This window comes from Myxine glutinosa, chromosome 3 (genome assembly GCF_964187855.1).
Source record: "Myxine glutinosa chromosome 3, kmMyxGlut1.1, whole genome shotgun sequence".
Lineage (NCBI taxonomy): Eukaryota > Metazoa > Chordata > Myxini > Myxiniformes > Myxinidae > Myxine > Myxine glutinosa.
The window spans coordinates 194,942,222-194,960,533 of record NC_136263.1 but is presented as its reverse complement, the minus strand read 5'-3'; the positions used below and the strand labels follow the sequence as shown (position 1 = coordinate 194,960,533).

The window sequence follows — 18,312 nt, the reverse complement described above, 5'->3', positions numbered from 1 at the left end:
AAGCCAAGTATTGACTCAATACTTGGTTCCTTTCGATCGTTATTCCCATAATTTATAATTTGTTTTCACACCCCGATTCGTTTCATAATTGTCTAGTGTTTAGCAGCCATGCGAGTAAGATGTGCAGCAGTGATATCGGATTTTTTTTCCCGTGAGCTTGTTTATTTCTTTTATTTCTCGTGATTGCGTCGTCGCCCAGTGTAGGCTAGCGACGCAAGCACGTTGGTTGAATGTGAAAACGTGATTACGCCAGACTAGGAAGTGACGTTTATTTGCACCGTTTACGTCATGAAGCAGGTTCGTGTGTGTTGTTTGTGTTTCAGGTATCCTGTGATTAGTTGTGGATCTAATTTACTGAGCAGTTATTGTCAGGTTTACATGGGTAATTGGTTTAGGGGGAAGTTGGGGGAATTCGTTTGACGTGACGTTTCCTGACGGGAATTTAAAACTTCATTTTCCGTAACATTTTGCTTATGTTTACATCGAACTTATTGAACCAATCGCTCATTCTATTCTTTATCCGCACTATCGCGTCGACCTGATTGCTGTAATCGTGAATCGGTATAAACACAAGCCGAATGACGTGGAGTTTGGCGTCTCTGAGATCTACAAGAATCTATATATACTCACATGCGTGTACAGCGAAAATTCTCAATTAACCAGTAAGATCACTTTACCGGTATAATGAGGTAAAGATACACCAATTAGATATTAGGGTCACTAGGTCAAAGGTCATGTTAGGCAAAAATCATGTTACCACGATAACTTGTGAACCAGTGATGGAATGCTGACCAAATTTGGTACAAGTATGTATTATGATGCAAAGATGAGCTTATTTGATTTTGGGGTCAAGAGGTCAAATGTCAGACGTTCTGTCAGGTAAAAATTCTGTTACAGAGCTAACTTGTGAACCAGTCATGGGATTTGTCACCAAACTTGTATTTTCATCCATTTCACATTCATCCACTCCTTCAGTTACAAGTCAAGCTCCTCCCCTTTCCATGCATTCATCCACTCCTTCAGTTACAAGTCAAGCCCCTCCCCTTTCCATGCATTCATCCACTCCTTCAGTTACAAGAGTCAAGCCCCTCCCCTTCCATGCATTTCTGTTGCCCTTCAACTTCAAGCCCCTCCCATCTCCCTGACATTCACTCAATCCTTCAACTTCAAGTCAAGCCCCTCCCCTTTCCATACATTAATGGTGCCCTTCAACTTCAATCCAAGCCCCTCAACTCTCCCTAATATTCATCTAATCCTTCAACTTAAATCCAAACCCCTCACCATTCCATACATTAATGGTACCCTTCAGCTTCAAATCAAGCCCCTCCACTTTCCATACATTAATGGTGCCCTTCAGCTTCAAATCAAGCCCCTCCCCTTTCCATACATTAATGGTGCCCTTCAGCTTCAAATGAAGTCCCTCCTCTCCCCAAAAATTCTCATTAACCATTTTGTCCTCGCATGACATGAAAGCAGAAACGGTGCCATGCAGGATTATTGTTAATAATGTAAACTTGTGACAAGCTGTGACGTCTACACACCGACTCGTTTCTGGTATTGCCCTCAATGGATCTCGCCCAAACAACCCAAGCTGGTGTTTGTTCTGAATTTGTCGACCTTTACATCCCATTTTCACCTTTTTGGCATTCTGATGTCCGCATCCATGTTGTTCGGCTCTTTCGTCAACCTTTCCACGGTTATGGTCCGTTTGCGTGGTTGCGGTGATCCGGTTGTTGAGACTTGTGCCATGTGCAGCCTTTGCATATCGACACCCACGACGTATCTTTGGAGTTTGGAGCAGAAGACGACCCTGTGCGACAGCATGCTCGTTTGAGGTGAGTTCTGCAGTTCACCGATATTTGTTTAGTTTGAGATGCAAACAGTGGATTTTCTCAGTAATGATGATTGTATTAAACTTTTTGTTTCTAGGCATCCATTGGCGACTGTTTTCCACCTACTGTTCCGCGTTGGAGCGATAATAACCTATCTACTGTGCAGCTGGTTCAGTAACAGCTTCATCGTCAGCTTCGTTGCAATAATTCTGTTACTCTCCTTTGACTTCTGGACTGTGAAGGTAACTCAACTGTGCTCGTAATGTCTGTGTTATGTACACACATGGGGGATTTGAGGGTCGGGGAAAAATGTAGGAAACATACTTGGCAAAGGGGAAGCAAATGAAAGAATAGGGAGTGAGAAAAGGAGGGTAAAGGGGTGTAGAACATGGAGGAGGTTGGAAGGTAAGGAATATGAGGGGTGGGGTCAAATTCCACTGTCTTTGGCTATTCCGGAGATTGTTGGGCCTTGAGGTTGTTGTTTTTAAACCTTAAGGTTGATAGAGGGTCGTATCATGTAAGAGTGAGATGACGAGGTAAACAACACGACGCACGGACAGTGGCGTAATAGGGCCACGGTTGGATGTAACAAGCAAGGGAATGAACCAACAGGAAGAGAGTAAGCACAAAGCTGCAGGTATGAGGGTTGCGTTAGGTAGGGTTAATGAGGGTAGAAAGGATTGTCGATGGGAATAGGAGACAACTAAAGGTGTTGCACCACTTGCTTTGAAGTCCTGGAGGGAAGAGTGCGATTTGACTGTCTCCAGAAGGCTTTTCCAAACGTGAGGAAAGCGGACAAACAGTGGAATCGCTCTCTGTGACAACCGTGGTATACTGACAACAAAAGATGAACAAAGGAATGGAGGTGAATGGAAACTAGATTTTGGGAATCTCATCAGGAAGGGGTTGCTAGAAGAAGGCATGCATCTTGAATGAGCTGGAGAGAGTGGATTAAGCTTGACCGGAGGAGAGGTGGTAAAATAAAAGAAAGGAGCACCGACCTGACTGCAATGCGAGAGCGACAAACCTTGTGCTTCGGCCTCATCACAGGAGATTCCAATAATGTTGAGAGCTTTATATTCCACAGAATCCATGTGATGCTGGGACACCAGCCTATAGAGGAGAGCCTTGAAGGCCGACTGTAATTCTAAATTTTAAGGAATGACTTGGAACGACGGAGGATTCCCGTTCGCGCCTGGCTTTGGAGGCCAGCTTTACGATACAATCAGCCCTGGAGATTTCACGGCCGACAGACATTGTCGAAACTGATTGTCAGAGATCGCACCGTTTGAAAAGAGGAATGGCTTGACAGCGGCCATGATAGATTCCTCGATTTAAAATGGAAGTTAACTTACTGGACTAGAGTTGAGAGGATGTGTTTTTTGGCCATTTTGTGAATGGCACTAGGTTTGCTGAAGAATGTGTCGAAGAATATGGGAAGCAGCCTAAGGAGAAGGACAGACTGTAGGACAAAGGAGAAGAGCAGACTTACGAGAAGCAAGAATGGCAGAACTGGATTTGAGAACACGGGCACTGATGCCGCCTGGGCTTGTCACCAAAACGGGGTCAAGGCCGGACAAAACTTTAATTTTTTTGGGTAAGAGGGACAAGTCCAGCAGACAGTGGGTACAGTGGTTCCGATGGCTTAGGTACACAACACTTGGAAGCAAACACAGAGATGTGAAATTTTGCTTTATCTCAGGAATAGTATTTGGTTTAATGCCATTTGAGGTTATGGACGGGATGGAGGAGGAGCACACACCAGACACTGACTTGACGAGGCATCACCATGACAGGGTAAGGAGACAGGTTGGAGAGTCAATCCTTGAGATTTGTAAGATGATGTTTTCTGGCTTACCAGAATATGGGCACACGTAGCGAGCCTTACGGAATGAATCAAAGTTGCCCTCAGTCGGCTAAACCTTCCATGTTAAGAAAGGAGGCTGCTTGATTGAGACAAGCTCTCCACATAATCAATGTATCAATGGTCTACAGGATGGAGAGGAAAGCCACAGGTTGTATGGGATAAACCTGTGCATGAGCAAGAAGTATTCGCAGGTCGAATCAATATCAGGTGCTTTGGAGATGGTGGCCAAATCCTGTTGTTTGAGGACAGATTGAAGTCCCCGCCAGTTGACCGAAGCGAACAGCCACATCCTGTATTGTTGATGTTGCTCCCTCATAACAGCCAGAGAGATGTGAACTTTCACAGGAGCCAGGACAGGTTGTCTGGTAAGTTTGTCAGTAAGAGGTCCAGAACGGAGGACATACCGTTACAAGAGATGTGTGTCGGGAATTCCATGGCTGGCTGTTGTGGAGCTAAGACCCAGCCACCTGGTATGCTACCAGCCACCAAACTGCCACAGTTGAAGAACAGAGTTGGGAGGGATGGTAACAAGTCGATCTTCGTAGGAGGAAATGAGGTGTATGTGGAGGCATCATCATTTGGTGAACAGCATACTACACAAACATAAGTTGGTTCCGGAGGAGGTATACGTAGCCAGTGGTATTCCATTGGGTTAGGAGGGGTTAGTGCGGGCTATGGACAGGGAAGAATCGTTCTCAATATAGACAGCAACACCGACACTGGGACAGGTGTAGGGCCTGTCAAAGCGGAAAAGACATAGTGGAATCAGAGACATTCTGAGAGAGGAATGTTTCTGTTAAATATATAATGCTGCAGTTAAATAAACAGCTGCAGCAGTATCCCAAATGGAAAGCGGTAATATTAGGTCAGAGACTTCAAAGCTTGGTCGACCACAATGTTAATAAGGGGTCGAGGATGAGCTGAGGGGACTGTGGGCTCATGGGGTGTCAAGACACGTGTGGAGAGATATGTGATGGAGTACAGGCACGAGTGCTAATGACCATGAGTTAGCATTCTCTCCAAATTGGGATTCTCTTGCAACTTACGGATTCCCAGTTATGCCAAACGAGGATGGACATTGTGACCAGGATGAAGGGAAGGGTTGTTGAAAGCATGGAGAAAAATAGCGCTGTTGGATTGCGACGGGACATGTGGCGCACGCAGGTTTGTGAGCTTGCCAGAAAGGAAACGGAAGACGCGGAAAGAAAAAGGGTTTCGGCATGTGTTTGGAATGGACAGGAAATGGGAGATGAAGTGTTGAAAAAAAGTCATTTAAAAGAAGCTTTGGATATAATTAAGAAGCAATTAGTGCTTCAAGACAGAAGAAAGAAAAGTTGAGAAGGAAAAAATAGAAATGAGTGAAGGAAGGAGCGAAGGAGAAAGAGGGTAGAATGAATTGACAATTGTCGCGATTTATTTACTTTTCCTTTTGCGATTTTTTTCCTGCTTTTTGAGAAGATTTGCATTGAAAAAGAGTCCACACACGCGAGCGATCCTAATATCGAATCCACACACGCGAGCGATCCAAATATTGAAACCACACACGTGAGCGATCTAAATATTGAAACCACACACGTGAGCGATCCAAGTATCGAATCCACACACGCGAGCGATCCAAGTATCGAATCCACACACGCGAGCGATCCAAATATTGAAACCACACACGTGAGTGATCCAAGTATCGAATCCACACACACGAGCGATCCAAATATCGAATCCACACACGCGAGCGATCCAAATATCGAAACCACACACGCGAGCGATCCAAGTATCGAATCCACACACGCGAGCGATCCAAATATCGAAACCACACACGCGAGCGATCAAAGTATCGAATCTACACATGCGAGCGATCCAAGTATCGAATCCACACACACGAGCGAGCCAAATATCGAAACCACACACGCGAGCGATCCAAATATCGAATCCACACACGCGAGCGATCCAAGTATCGAATCCACACACGCGAGCGATCCAAATATCGAAACCACACACACGAGCGATCCAAATATCGAATCCACACACGCGAGCGATCCAAATATCGAATCCACACACGCGAGCAATCCAAATATCGAATCCATAAACGCGAGCGATCCAAGTATCTAATCCACACACGCGAGCGATCCAAATATCGAAACCACACACACGAGCGATCCAAATATCGAAACCACACACGCGAGCGATCCAAGTATCGAAACCACACACGCGAGCGATCCAAGTATCGAAACCACACACGCGAGCGATCCAAGTATCGAATCCACACACGCGAGCGATCCAAGTATCGAATCCACACACGCGGGTGATCCAAATATCGAATCCACACACGCGAGCGATCCAAGTATCGAATCCACACACGCTAGCGATCCAAATATCGAATCCACACACACGAGCGATCCAAGTATCGAATCCACACACGCTAGCGATCCAAATATCGATTCCACACACGCGAGCGATCCAAATATCGAATTCACACACGCGAGCGATCCAAGTATCGTAACCACACACGCGAGCGATCCAAATATCGAAACCACACACGAGAGCGATCCAAGTATCGAAACCACACACGCGAGCGATCCAAGTATCGAATCCACACACGCGAGCGATCCAAGTATCGAATCCACACACGCGGGTGATCCAAATATCGAATCCACACACGCGAGCGATCCAAGTATCGAATCCACACACGCTAGCTATCCAAATATCGAATCCACACACACGAGCGATCCAAGTATCGAATCCACACACGCGAGCGATCCAAATATCGAATCCACACACGCGAGCGATCCAAGTATCGAATCCACACACGCGAGCGATCCAAGTATCGAATCCACACACGCGAGCGATCCAAGTATCGTAACCACACACGCGAGCGATCCAAATATCGAATCCACACACGCGAGCGATCCAAGTATCGAATCCCCACATGCGAGCGATCCAAGTATCGAATCCCCACACGCGAGCGATCCAAATATCGAAACCACACACACGAGCGATCCAAATATCGAAACCACACACGCGAGCGATCCAAATATCGAAACCACACACGCGAGCGATCCAAGTATCGAATCCACACACACGAGCGATCCAAGTATCGAATCCACACACACGCACGATTCAAGTATCGAATCCACACACACACACGATTCAAGCCTCAAGGCCACACACACAAGCAATCCAAGTCTCGAGGTCACACACACGTGCGATCCAAGTCTCAAGTCCACACACACAAGCAATCCAAGTCTCGAGGTCACACACACGCGCAATCCAAGTTTCGAATCCACACACACGCACGATTCAAGTCTCAAGTCCACACACGCGAGCGATCCAAGTATCGAATCCACACACGCGAGCGATCCAAGTATCGAATCCACACACACGGGTGATCCAAATATCGAATCCACACATGCAAGCGATCCAAGTATCGAATCCACACACGCTAGCGATCCAAATATCGAATCCACACATGCGACGATCCAAGTATCGAATCCACACACGCAAGCGATCCAAATATCGAATCCACACACGCGAGCGATCCAAGTATCGAATCCACACACGAGAGCGATCAAAGTATCGTAACCACACACGCGAGCGATCCAAGTATCGAATCCACACACGCGAGCGATCCAAATATCGAAACCACACACACGAGCGATCCAAATATCGAAACCACACACGCGAGCGATCCAAATATCGAATCCACACACGCGAGCGATCCAAGTATCGAATCCACACACGCGAGCGATCCAAATATCGAATCCACACACGCGAGCGATCCAAATATCGAATCCACACACGCGAGCGATCCAAGTATCGAATCCACACACGCGAGCGATCCAAGTATCGTAACCACACACGCGAGCGATCCAAATATCGAATCCACACACGCGAGCGATCCAAATATCGAAACCACACACACGAGCGATCCAAATATCGAAACCACACACGCCAGCGATCCAAATATCGAATCCACACACGCGAGCGATCCAAATATCGAATCCACACACGCGAGCGATCCAAATATCGAATCCACACACGCGAGCGATCCAAGTATCGAATCCACACACGCGAGCGATCCAAATATCGAAACCACACACACGAGCGATCCAAGTATCGAATCCACACACACGAGCGATCCAAGTATCGAATCCACACACACACACGATTCAAGCCTCAAGGCCACATACACAAGCAATCCAAGTCTCGAGGTCACACACATGCGCAATCCAAGTTTCGAATCCACACACACGCGCAATCCAAGTTTCGAATCCACACACACGCACGATTCAAGTCTCAAGTCCACACACACAAACAATCCAAGTCTCGAGGTCACACACATGCGCGATCCAAGTCTCGAGGTCACACACACGAGCGATCCAAATCTCGAATCCACACAAACGCACGATTCATGTCTCGATTCCACACAAACAATCCAATTTTCGAGGCCACACACACGTGCGATCCAAGTCTCGAGTCCACACACACACACAATCCAATTCTCGAGGCCACACACACGTGCGATCCAAGTCTCGAGGCCACACACACGTGCGATCCAAGTCTCAAGTCCACACACACAAACAATCCAATTCTCGAGGCCACACACACGTGCGATCCAAGTCTCGAGGCCACACACACGTGCGATCCAAGTCTCGAGTCCACACACACACACGAGCGATGCAAGTCTCGAGTCCACACACACACACGAGCGATGCAAGTCTCGAGGTCACACACACGCGCGAGCGATGCAAGTCTCGAGTCCACACACACACACGAGCGATGCAAGTCTCGAGTCCACACACACGCGCGAGCGATGCAAGTCTCGAGTCCACACACACGCGCGAGCGATGCAAGTCTCGAGTCCACACACACACACGAGCGATGCAAGTCTCGAGTCCACACACACGCGCGAGCGATGCAAGTCTCGAGTCCACACACACACGAGCGATGCAAGTCTCGAGGTCACACACACACACGCGCGAGCGATGCAAGTCTCGAGTCCACACACACACACGAGCGATTGAAGTCTCGAGTCCACACACACACACACACGAGCGATGCAAGTCTCGAGTCCACACACACACACGAGCGATGCAAGTCTCGAGTCCACACACACACACACACGAGCGATGCAAGTCTCGAGTCCACACACACGCGCGAGCGATGCAAGTCTCGACTTCACCCAATCCCGAGTGCGGATTTCTCAAATGTTGTTCATTTTTCTCAGAATGTAACAGGTCGGTTGATGGTTGGGCTTCGTTGGTGGAACCATATTGATGAAGAAGGTAAAAGCCAGTGGCTATTTGAGGCCCGAAAGGTAATGCTGTTTGCTGGATTTGGGGAAATAAAAAGTTATTTGGGTTTGTATCGTGAGTGCATTCTACGATGTTGTTGAAAAAAACCTTTTCCTCTCCTTCACCCAAGCCTTCACAAAAGAACAAACAGCTATCATCTGAAGCTGAGGTGCGGATTTTTTGGCTTGGCTTGATCGTCTGCCCCTTAATTTGGGGAATCTTCTTCTTCAGCACCCTGTTCTCATTCAACTTCAAGTGGCTGGTAAGGTCCTTTAAAAGCTGGCTGTTGGCTGAACACGTGCTTCCCAGAAGCTAATCAAGGAAATTTAGACTCAAGAGAAGGCCATTTGGTCAATTGTGCCAGGACCATGGTCCCAACAGAGAACGACCTTTACTTTTATGATTGGCGATACAGCGCTCCCTACTATTATTACACGAAAGATGGCAGCACTTGTTTACTCAGAGTAAGCCACTTAATGGTGATGACATAATGTAACAGTGATTTTCTTTTGTGTGTAGAGAATCGAGGCTCGTGGAGGATCTCGATTCTAGATGGATTAACAAGGGCTACGGCTTAACAGCGTTGAATGCTTCGCGGCTACGGCGTACCAGCCGGGGCTGAATGACTGCTACTGGCTATGAATTAATGGTTATGGCTTAACGAGGTGTAGGCTGGCTTATTGACGGTGATGGCAAAGACCTAACGACTGCTTCTGCTTCACGACCGACACAGCGAGCGAACGAACAGCAAAACGTGTTCCGGACGATACTCATAGTGCTCGATTCTCTACAGGCGGTGGTTGTCACAGGCGTCGTCCTCCAAGGAGCTAACCTGTACGGCTACATCCGCTGCAAGCTTGGTGGGCAGACAAGCATCACCTCTGTTGCCTCTAACTACCTTGGTACACAACTACTGCAAAGGGTGAGACATGTGGACTGTCGTGTGCACAAAGGCTTTGTGGTTTTTATTCCCTACTTGGTCTCACATCTCTGGTGTTGCATTTTGTTTTAGCCGGACGTCAATTCTGGAAATGTCTAACCACTGAACAGGTATGGTTTGAACTCTGATGCCATCAAGTACAAAGGGGTTTTGTTTCTCATCACTAACTACATTCAATGTGGGTTATGTGCAAGTTTCCTTTGATTCCATCAAGTTGTGAAGAAAAAAAAAAAATTCCGCCTATCTTGGTATTCCTTCCTTTGGGGTGAGGGTGGAGGTGCAATTGGAATTATCTGAGCTATGGAACCACGATGTATTATAAATGCACACAATCAGTAATGACAACAACAACAACAACATGCATTTAAGGCCATTTTCCCTGCTAGAGCGGGGGTTAGCATTGCAGTCCCCATGACAATCTTCTCCATTTTGCCCTATTTTCTGCATCTCTCCTTGTTAACCCCCTTGCCCGCATTTCTTCTTCCACCATCTTTAGCCAAGTCTTTCTCGGTCTTCCCCGTCCTCTACTTCCTTCTACATTAATTTCCATCACTCTTCTCAACCAGTCACTTTCATCCTTCCTCAACACATGACCAAACCATCTCAACCTCTTCCTCTTCACAGCATCAATCACAGGCAATATTCCAATCATCTTTCGCAATTCATCATTTGTCTTCCTCTCTCTCAACGATACTCCGCACATCCATCGAACCATTCGCATTTCCACCCTTTCCAGCCTCCGTTGCTGCTCTACGTTCATTACCCATGTCTCGCTCCCATAAATCATAACACTTCTCACACATGCAGCATACACCTTTCCCTTCAGCTTCAGCGACACTCTCCTCCTCATCAGCACGCCACTCAGTTCCCGAAACGTCTTCCATGCACATCTCACTCGAGCAACCGTTGCCGAGTCTGATCCACCTTCTCCATTCAGCATGTCTCCGAGGTAGCAAAATGTTTTCACACCTTCCAGCTTCACGCCGTCTCCAAGATCCAACTCAGCATTTCCTCCATCTGCAGCTCCCTCTGTGCACACCTTACATTTGAATGTAGCTGCCACACTGGTAAATGACCCTCTCAGACCGCTACATTTTGATGAACCCACTCAGCGCACATTGTACATTGAATGGAGTTCACTCCGACACCCTCCCTGCACACAGCACACGGCCACTTCCCAGTTCTTTCCACCTCACCACATGCTTTACCACTTGCCATCACCTTCGTCTTTCCGATATTCACCTTCAGACCTTTTGTCTCCATACATTCCTTCCACTTGTTCATCTTTTCCTTCAGTCCATCCATACGTTCCGCAATCCACACCAGATCATCTGCATACAACAACTCCCACGGTAAACCCTCCTTTACGTTCTGAGCCAGCACCTCCATCACAGCTACAAATGGTAGTGGGCTTAGTACCGACCCCTGATGCACTCCCACCTTCACCTCAATCTCACCACTGTTCCCGTCCTTCGTCCTTACAGCTGTGCGCGCTCTTTTGTACATTGCCATCACTACTCTGATCAACCATTCCTCCACTCCTAACTTCCTCAATGCCCATGTCAATACTTTGCGTGGAACCCTATCGAATGCTTTCTCCAGATCAACAAACCCAAAAAACAACTTCTTCCTCTTCTCCATGTACTTCTCCTGCAACTGCCTCACAATGAAAAGCGCATCTGTCGTTCCTCTTCCTGGCATAAATCCAAACTGTATTTCGTCGATCTTCACTTTCTTCCTTATCCTCCTCTCCAACACCCTTTCCAATACCTTCATTCCATGCTCCAATAACTTTATCGCTCGGTACGAGCCACATTCCAGAGGGTCACCTTTCCCCTTGTATCGAGGGACGAGGGTACTCAGTTCCCAATCCACTGGAATGCAGCCTTTTTTCACCACCAGATTACAGATCTCTGTCATTCTCTTCACACCCCAAATTCCTGCTGCCTTCAACATATCTCCCACAACTCCCGTCGGCCCTCCCGCTTTTCCACTCTTCATTGCTTTTATCGCTTCCTCAACTTCCTTCTCAGTTATCTTCTCTGCTGGTTCTAAAACTGGGTTACTCTCTATGTTGCCATCCCATTCATTCTCTGTATTCAACAGCATTTCCATATATCTTTTCCATCTTCCTTTAATTCCATCTGGGTCGACAACGATTTGTCCCACTTCATCCTTCAAGCAACTCACCCCCATCACATCACACCTCTCTTTCGCTATGTGCTTTGCAATCCTGAATACTGCTTTCTGACCCTCTTCCGAATCCAAGCGTTCTCCGAACATTTTCCTACATGCCTCCTGCGCCTTTGCTACCTCTTTCTTTGCAGCCTTCCTGGCTGCCTTATAACTTTCATGCTCTGCTGTTTCTGCTCCCGTACCCTTCGCCTTCTGCCACTCCTTGAACTTCTTCCTCTTCTCCTCAATCCTCTTTCCAACTTCATCATCCCACCACCATGTTTCCGAGTGCCTCGGTGGTCCTTTTGTCCATCCACATACCTCACCAACGGCTCCCAACAGACTATCTTTCATTGACATCCAACCACTTTCAAGCTCAACCACATCATCCTCTACCCTACTCAGCCTCTCTTTTAATGCCTCCCTTACTGTCACCTCTTTCAACCTCTACACCTTCATTCTTGGTTGGTACTTCACCCGCCGCACTCTCCTCGCACCTTTCACCCTTATGTCGCAGACAACCAAGTGTGCTGTGAAACAGCCTCCTCCCCCGGGATCACCTTTGTGTCCCGGAGGTGCCCCCTATCTCACCTACGCACCATCAGGTAGTCAACGGTTGTCGTCGATCCACCTGACGTGTATGTAACAAGCTTATTATCCTCTTTCTGGAACTGAGTATTACAAATCAACAAATCAGCTCCATCAGCAAACTCGAAAATCCTTTCACCTTCTCCATTTCTCACACCATATCCGTAACCCCCATGAACTCCCTCAAAACCATCCATACTCCTTCCCACATGTCCATTCAGGTCTCCTCCCACCACAAAAACTTCCTCATCTTTCACGTTTTCCATCAGCTTCTCTATCGCACACCAGAACTTGTCCTTCTCTTCATCGCTCCGACCAACCTGCGGAGCATATCCCGAGATGACGTTCACCAAGAGCTTTCCAATCATCATTTTCACCATCATCAACCTATCACTCACTCTAGTCACACTCACCACACTGTCTACAAACTCCTCAGAAAACAGGACACCAACACCATTCACGCCCTCCGGGCACCCTTGCCACACAAACTTGTATTTCTGTCCCTGCCTACCCTTCACCATTCTCACACCACTTCCCTTCCATCTCGTCTCTTCAGTAATCAGTAGTGAGTACACGTGTTTTTGCTTCATGTACGTAACCAGCGTTATTTTTATTTATTTTTGGGAGCGATTGAGGCAGCGGTCTGTTGCCTATACACCGCCTTGATAATAAAGGGATGTGCCACAAGAACGAGTTGCACGCTTGGAACAAGATCACCCATAGGATAGATACTCTGCTCTGGTATTAATAATCATAAGGATAATTAAAACTGCGAGCAGTGATGCTTCGGGGACAAGACGCCCCATTCTGATTGGACAAGTGCGCGATAACGTCCTTGACAAAGGCAGCCCGGACCCGATTTTGCAAAGTTTGAACTGAATCGATAAAAAAATGTTAGGTGGTGCATTTTGGAGGTTTTCATGAAATCCAATATGGCCGCCACATCACGTGACTTATGACGTCATCCCTAGGATATACATTAACTCAAGTTGAAACTTAGACCACTTATAGTATGCAACTCAATCGATCGAAAAATGAAGGAGAGATCACTCTCCTTCACTAAACTAAGTTTATACACTAAACTAAACAGATACACTAAACAGATCACAAAGTCAGCCTTCTTTCACCTGAAAAACATTGCCCATCTCCGCGCATCCCTCTCCTCCACGGCTGCAGAAACCCTCATCCACGCCTTCATCACCTCCCGTCTGGACTACTGCAATAGCCTCCTCTATGGTTCACCCTCAAAAAATCACCAATAAACTCCAATACATTCAGAACTCCGCTGCCCGTCTACTCACCCATTCCCAGACCCGTGACCACATCACCCCCGTCCTTTACAAGCTTCACTGGCTCCCCATTCCCCAGAGAATCCAGTACAAAATCCTCCTCTTGACATACAAAGCCCTCCATAACCTGGGCCCCATCCTACCTGGCTGACCTCCTCTCTAGACACACTCCCACCCGCAACCTCCGCTCTGCTGGTACCAACCTCCTGACCCCCTCCATCCGGACCAAATTCAGATCCTGGGGGGACAGGGCCTTCTCCATCGCTGCTTCCACCCTCTGGAACTCACTACCTCACACCATCAGAGACTCCTCCTCACTCACCACATTCAAAACATCACTAAAGACCCACCTGTTCAACACTGCATTCAACATTCAACCCACAGCATTTAACCCCTGACTATCTCTTCTCCTTCTCCCTCCTTTTGCTTTAAATATTTCCCTATTGATTCTTGTCTTTTTGCAATTGTTGTTTTCATGTATTGTTATGCATTATGTTTTCCACTCTGTCAAAGCGCCTTTGGGCTCCCTGAAAAGCGCTATACAAAATAAATGAATTATTATTATTTTTATTATTAGATGTTTCAAAGGTTTTCATAAATCCAATATGGCTGCCTTATCATGTGACCTGTGATGTCATCCAGATGCTATGCATCAAGTCAAGTGGTATACTATAAGTGGTCCAAGTTTAAACTCGATCAAAAAATGAAGGCGGGGATGCATTTTAAAGGTTTTCCTAAAATCCAATATAGCCGCCTTGTCCGTGACCTATGACATCATCAATTTTATTTTATATTTCATTGCCAGACCATGACTGATCAAAAAAAAAAAATCATATTCAAGTTATTGTTGATGTGTAGATGCCACAAAAAATGTTTGGTGTTAATTGGATTTTTTTTTTTTACCTCAACGTAGCTGCCAAACCGCTTCACCGATGACGTCATCTTGTACAACTTTTTTGCACCATGGGTAGTCGATCATAACCTGACGAGAATCAAATCGATAGCATTTGTGGTTTCGGAGAAGAAGATTTTTTATTATTAAAGTTTTCGCTTAATTCCAAGCTGGTTGCCATGGTGATTGCAAAATCAAAATTCAGAAAAAAATGGCATCAATTCCCATTGGCCCTAACATTCCTGGAAAGTTTCAACTTGATCGGAGCAACAGTGCCGATGCTACAACTTCCACAAATTTCCAATAACAAAAGGAGACCCAGTCTCTTGTAGACTTGGTCCCCTAATAATGATATGTCCTAGTACATGTATAGCCCGTGGTCATTCCCGTAGGGAGCGGGTGCTTCTAATGTCTTTAACAACCAATCAAAATGAGTGATATTGGTTTTGTTGTGACATTGGCTAAGGCTCACGGAGGAGTGTGTACATAAATCTCGTACCAGGAAATGACATTTGGACATGCACTTTACATGAACGAGGACAGAGTGGTACATGGTGGATAAATCAACACAAGGCTAAGCGATTTGAACTTGTGGTCCCAGCATCGTGACCTTAGTACTCAACTGAAAAAAACAAATGAGAAAACGTGGTCTAATCTGAATAACCAGGAAAACTATCAATGTACATATGGGACCGTCTCATTGCTCGGTTTCAGAGCTGCGTGTCCCAAAGGAAGGAGCCAATGAAGTCCAACAAGGAATGATTATGGTTGTTAAGAGAATGGGCACCTCCATCATGTAGGGCAGTAGGGCGACAGGTTGTGTAATGTAGAGCAGCAAATGACTCGTAAGCACATGGAATTACAGCATCGTGGCACCACCGCTGTCTGCTAAAAGCCCTTTCGGCCTCCATTTTTGTTGCTCTCATTTGCCATCTCTGCACTTGCACAAGCTGTTTTTGTCCTTGTGTAAGGAGCGACCTATGAATGCAGATCCATTAGTCATGTCACGTGGTTGTCCTACTCCATTAATGGAGTCACGGTGTCGCACTAAGGCAGATCCATTTGTTATGTCACACGGGTGTCCCGCCAATGCATGCCCTACTGCAGTAGTCGTTTCACGGTGTCCCATCAATGCAGATCCATTAGTCATGTCACAAAGGTGTCCTACTGCGTCCTGTGGTTGCCTTATTCCATGAGTCCTGTCATGTAGGTGTTCCACTAATGCAGATCCATTAGCCATGTTACATGATTTTACTTTTTTTCCCCCTTCCAGGCTATGAACAGGAACGCTGAACAGACTAACAATTGATTGTTTCCATGGTGATTTTGTACGTCTTGGAGAAAGGCTGAGGAAGAGATGGATGAAGCAAGCCTCGTCATATTTATGGGTCGGTGGGTGTAAAGGTCTCTTTCGGTATTTCAGGCTCATTCACATCTCTTCTGGCACACTTAGCAAGTTAACTTTACATTGTTAAACCTTGGTATTACCTGGCACTTTCAACTTTGTTTGATCTAAACAATTACACCTGCTAAGATACTGCGCTCAGTTTGTATCATGCGGAATTAAAATGTTTCATTGCAACAGGAATTTCCTTTGTTTTTACTGCCAATGGTGATTTTGTGTGTGTGTGTGTGTGTGTGTGTGTGTGTGTGTGTGTGTGTGTGTGTGTGTGTGTGTGTGTGTGTGTGTGTGTGTGTCCGTGTCCGTGTCCACACCTTATGTTACTGCAAATAAGAACGTGAGTGGAGCAACATATGTAGAGAACGATATCTAACCCATATAGAAACGAGTGTGGTTACTCATCTTGCTTTCCTCATTCAGAACCAAAAAAAACACCTGAAAACCATCTTGGCTTGGTCAATTCGACCGCACTCCAAAATGAAGGCCTTTACTCAGACTACATTTCCAGTTTGTTGCATTTGTCTTTAGTGATATCCACTCGCTGAGGAAGTCCACATTCTTGTCAACAGTACTTGCTTATCCCCGATCCTACTCCATTGCTTTTGGTTTTTCCGGTTTCGCTTCACAGAAACGTTGTACACCTGAAAACAAAGAAAAAATATGGACATGTCAAGTATAGTGTGACGGCTTTTCCACAAGCACTCTTTCAGACCAAATCGTTATTGATACCAACATGAGAAACCACAACGGACTTTATGTACAGTGCCTATAGAAAGTCGACATCCCCTTTCAATTTTTTTTCACCTTTTGTTGCCTTATAGCCTGGAATTAAAATGCATTAAATCTGACTTTTTCCCACCTATATTTACACATCGTAACAAACAACTTCCAAGTGAAAAACAAATTCTACAAAATTCACAATTAATTAAAAATACAAAACTAGAACATCTCAGTTGGATAAGTGTCTACCTCCCATATAATAGCAATTTGTAAATTAGCTCAGGTGTAACCAAGTTAATTGGCCTCCACCTGTGTTAAATTGCAGTGATTCTGACTATTTCAGAATAAAATCAGCTGTTCCTGTAGGTTTCCTCTGCTGGGTAGTGCATTTCACAGCAAATACTCAACCAAGAGCACCAAGGAGCTTTAAAAAGACCTCGGATAAAGTTGTGGAAAGGCATGGATCAGGGGATGGGTATATAAATATTTCAAAAAGGCCTTGAATATCCCTTGGAGCACAGTCAAGACAATCATTAAGAAGTGGAAGGTGTATGGTACCACCTCCAAGACCGTGCCTAGATCAGGCCGTCCCTCCAAAATGGATGACCAAGCAAGGAGGAGACTGATCAGAGAGGTCACCAAGAGGCCAATGGCAATTTTGAAAGAGCTATAGGCCTTTATGGCATAGACTGGTCACTGTGTGCATGTGATAATATCCCAAGCACTCCAAGTCTGTCCTATACGGCAGTGGTACAAGAAGAAAGCCATTACTCAAAAAAGCCCACATTGAGTCCCATTTGAGGTATGCAAAACAACACTACAGGGATTCTGAAGCCATGTGGCAAAAAGTTTTGTGGTCTGACGAAACCAAGATGAAACTTTTCGCCCTAAATGCAAAACGTTAAGTTTGGGGCAAACAAAACACAGCACATCACCCAAAGAACACCATCCCGACTGCGAAGCATGGTGGTGGCAGCATCATGTTATGGGGATGTTTCTCATCAGCAGGGACTGGGGTACTTGTCAGGATACAAGGGAAAATGGACGGAGCAAAGTACAGAAATAAATGATTTAATGCAATTTAATTCCAAGTTATAAGGTAACAAAAGGTTAAATTTTTGAAAACGCAGTGTTGACTTTCTATAGGCCACTGTGTATGATTTGTGCTGTAGATTTTTATCCCTTAAAATATTACATGGTGCTCACTGTACTGCACCCAGAACGGTATAACACCAGATGATGCGGTAACATTTCAAAGACTTTTCAAAGATCTCGTTCGATCACGAGATCCTAGCCTCGCGCATGTAGACGCAACAACC

The 18,312-nt window shown here is 46.0% G+C and overlaps 2 protein-coding genes across 3 annotated transcripts in view; one reads left to right on the top strand and one right to left on the bottom strand.

Annotated features, from left to right (window-relative positions):
- Positions 1–150: 150 nt before the first annotated feature.
- On the top strand, positions 151–16,453 carry TVP23A (trans-golgi network vesicle protein 23 homolog A). Of its 2 annotated transcripts, XM_068104007.2 has the most exons (8): positions 151–297; positions 1,756–1,835; positions 1,930–2,074; positions 8,921–9,010; positions 9,118–9,249; positions 9,781–9,909; positions 10,000–10,037; positions 16,145–16,453. In XM_068104007.2, the coding sequence occupies exons 1-7, from the start codon at positions 289–291 to the stop codon at positions 10,024–10,026; spliced, it is 612 nt and encodes a 203-aa protein (XP_067960108.1). In that variant the 5' UTR covers positions 151–288; the 3' UTR covers positions 10,027–10,037; positions 16,145–16,453. The 2 variants fall into 2 exon arrangements, with proteins under 2 accessions (XP_067960108.1, XP_067960107.1); XM_068104006.2 differs by lacking the exon at positions 10,000–10,037 and having other exon boundaries at positions 182–297.
- The window catches only part of NUBP1 (NUBP iron-sulfur cluster assembly factor 1, cytosolic), a 177,824-nt gene continuing 174,497 nt past the window's right edge, over positions 14,986–18,312 (bottom strand). The window contains exon 11 of the mRNA XM_068109563.2: positions 14,986–16,914. Coding sequence (XP_067965664.1) covers positions 16,862–16,914 — 53 coding nt within the window. The 3' untranslated portion in view covers positions 14,986–16,861. The remainder of the gene's footprint in view (positions 16,915–18,312) is intronic.

Coding starts and splice junctions, on each gene's coding strand:
- TVP23A (XM_068104006.2), top strand. Junction 9,011..9,117: donor GGCTATTTGAGGCCCGAAAG/GTAATGCTGTTT, acceptor CCTTCACCCAAG/CCTTCACAAAAGAACAAACA. Junction 9,910..16,144: donor GTACACAACTACTGCAAAGG/GTGAGACATGTG, acceptor TCCCCCTTCCAG/GCTATGAACAGGAACGCTGA.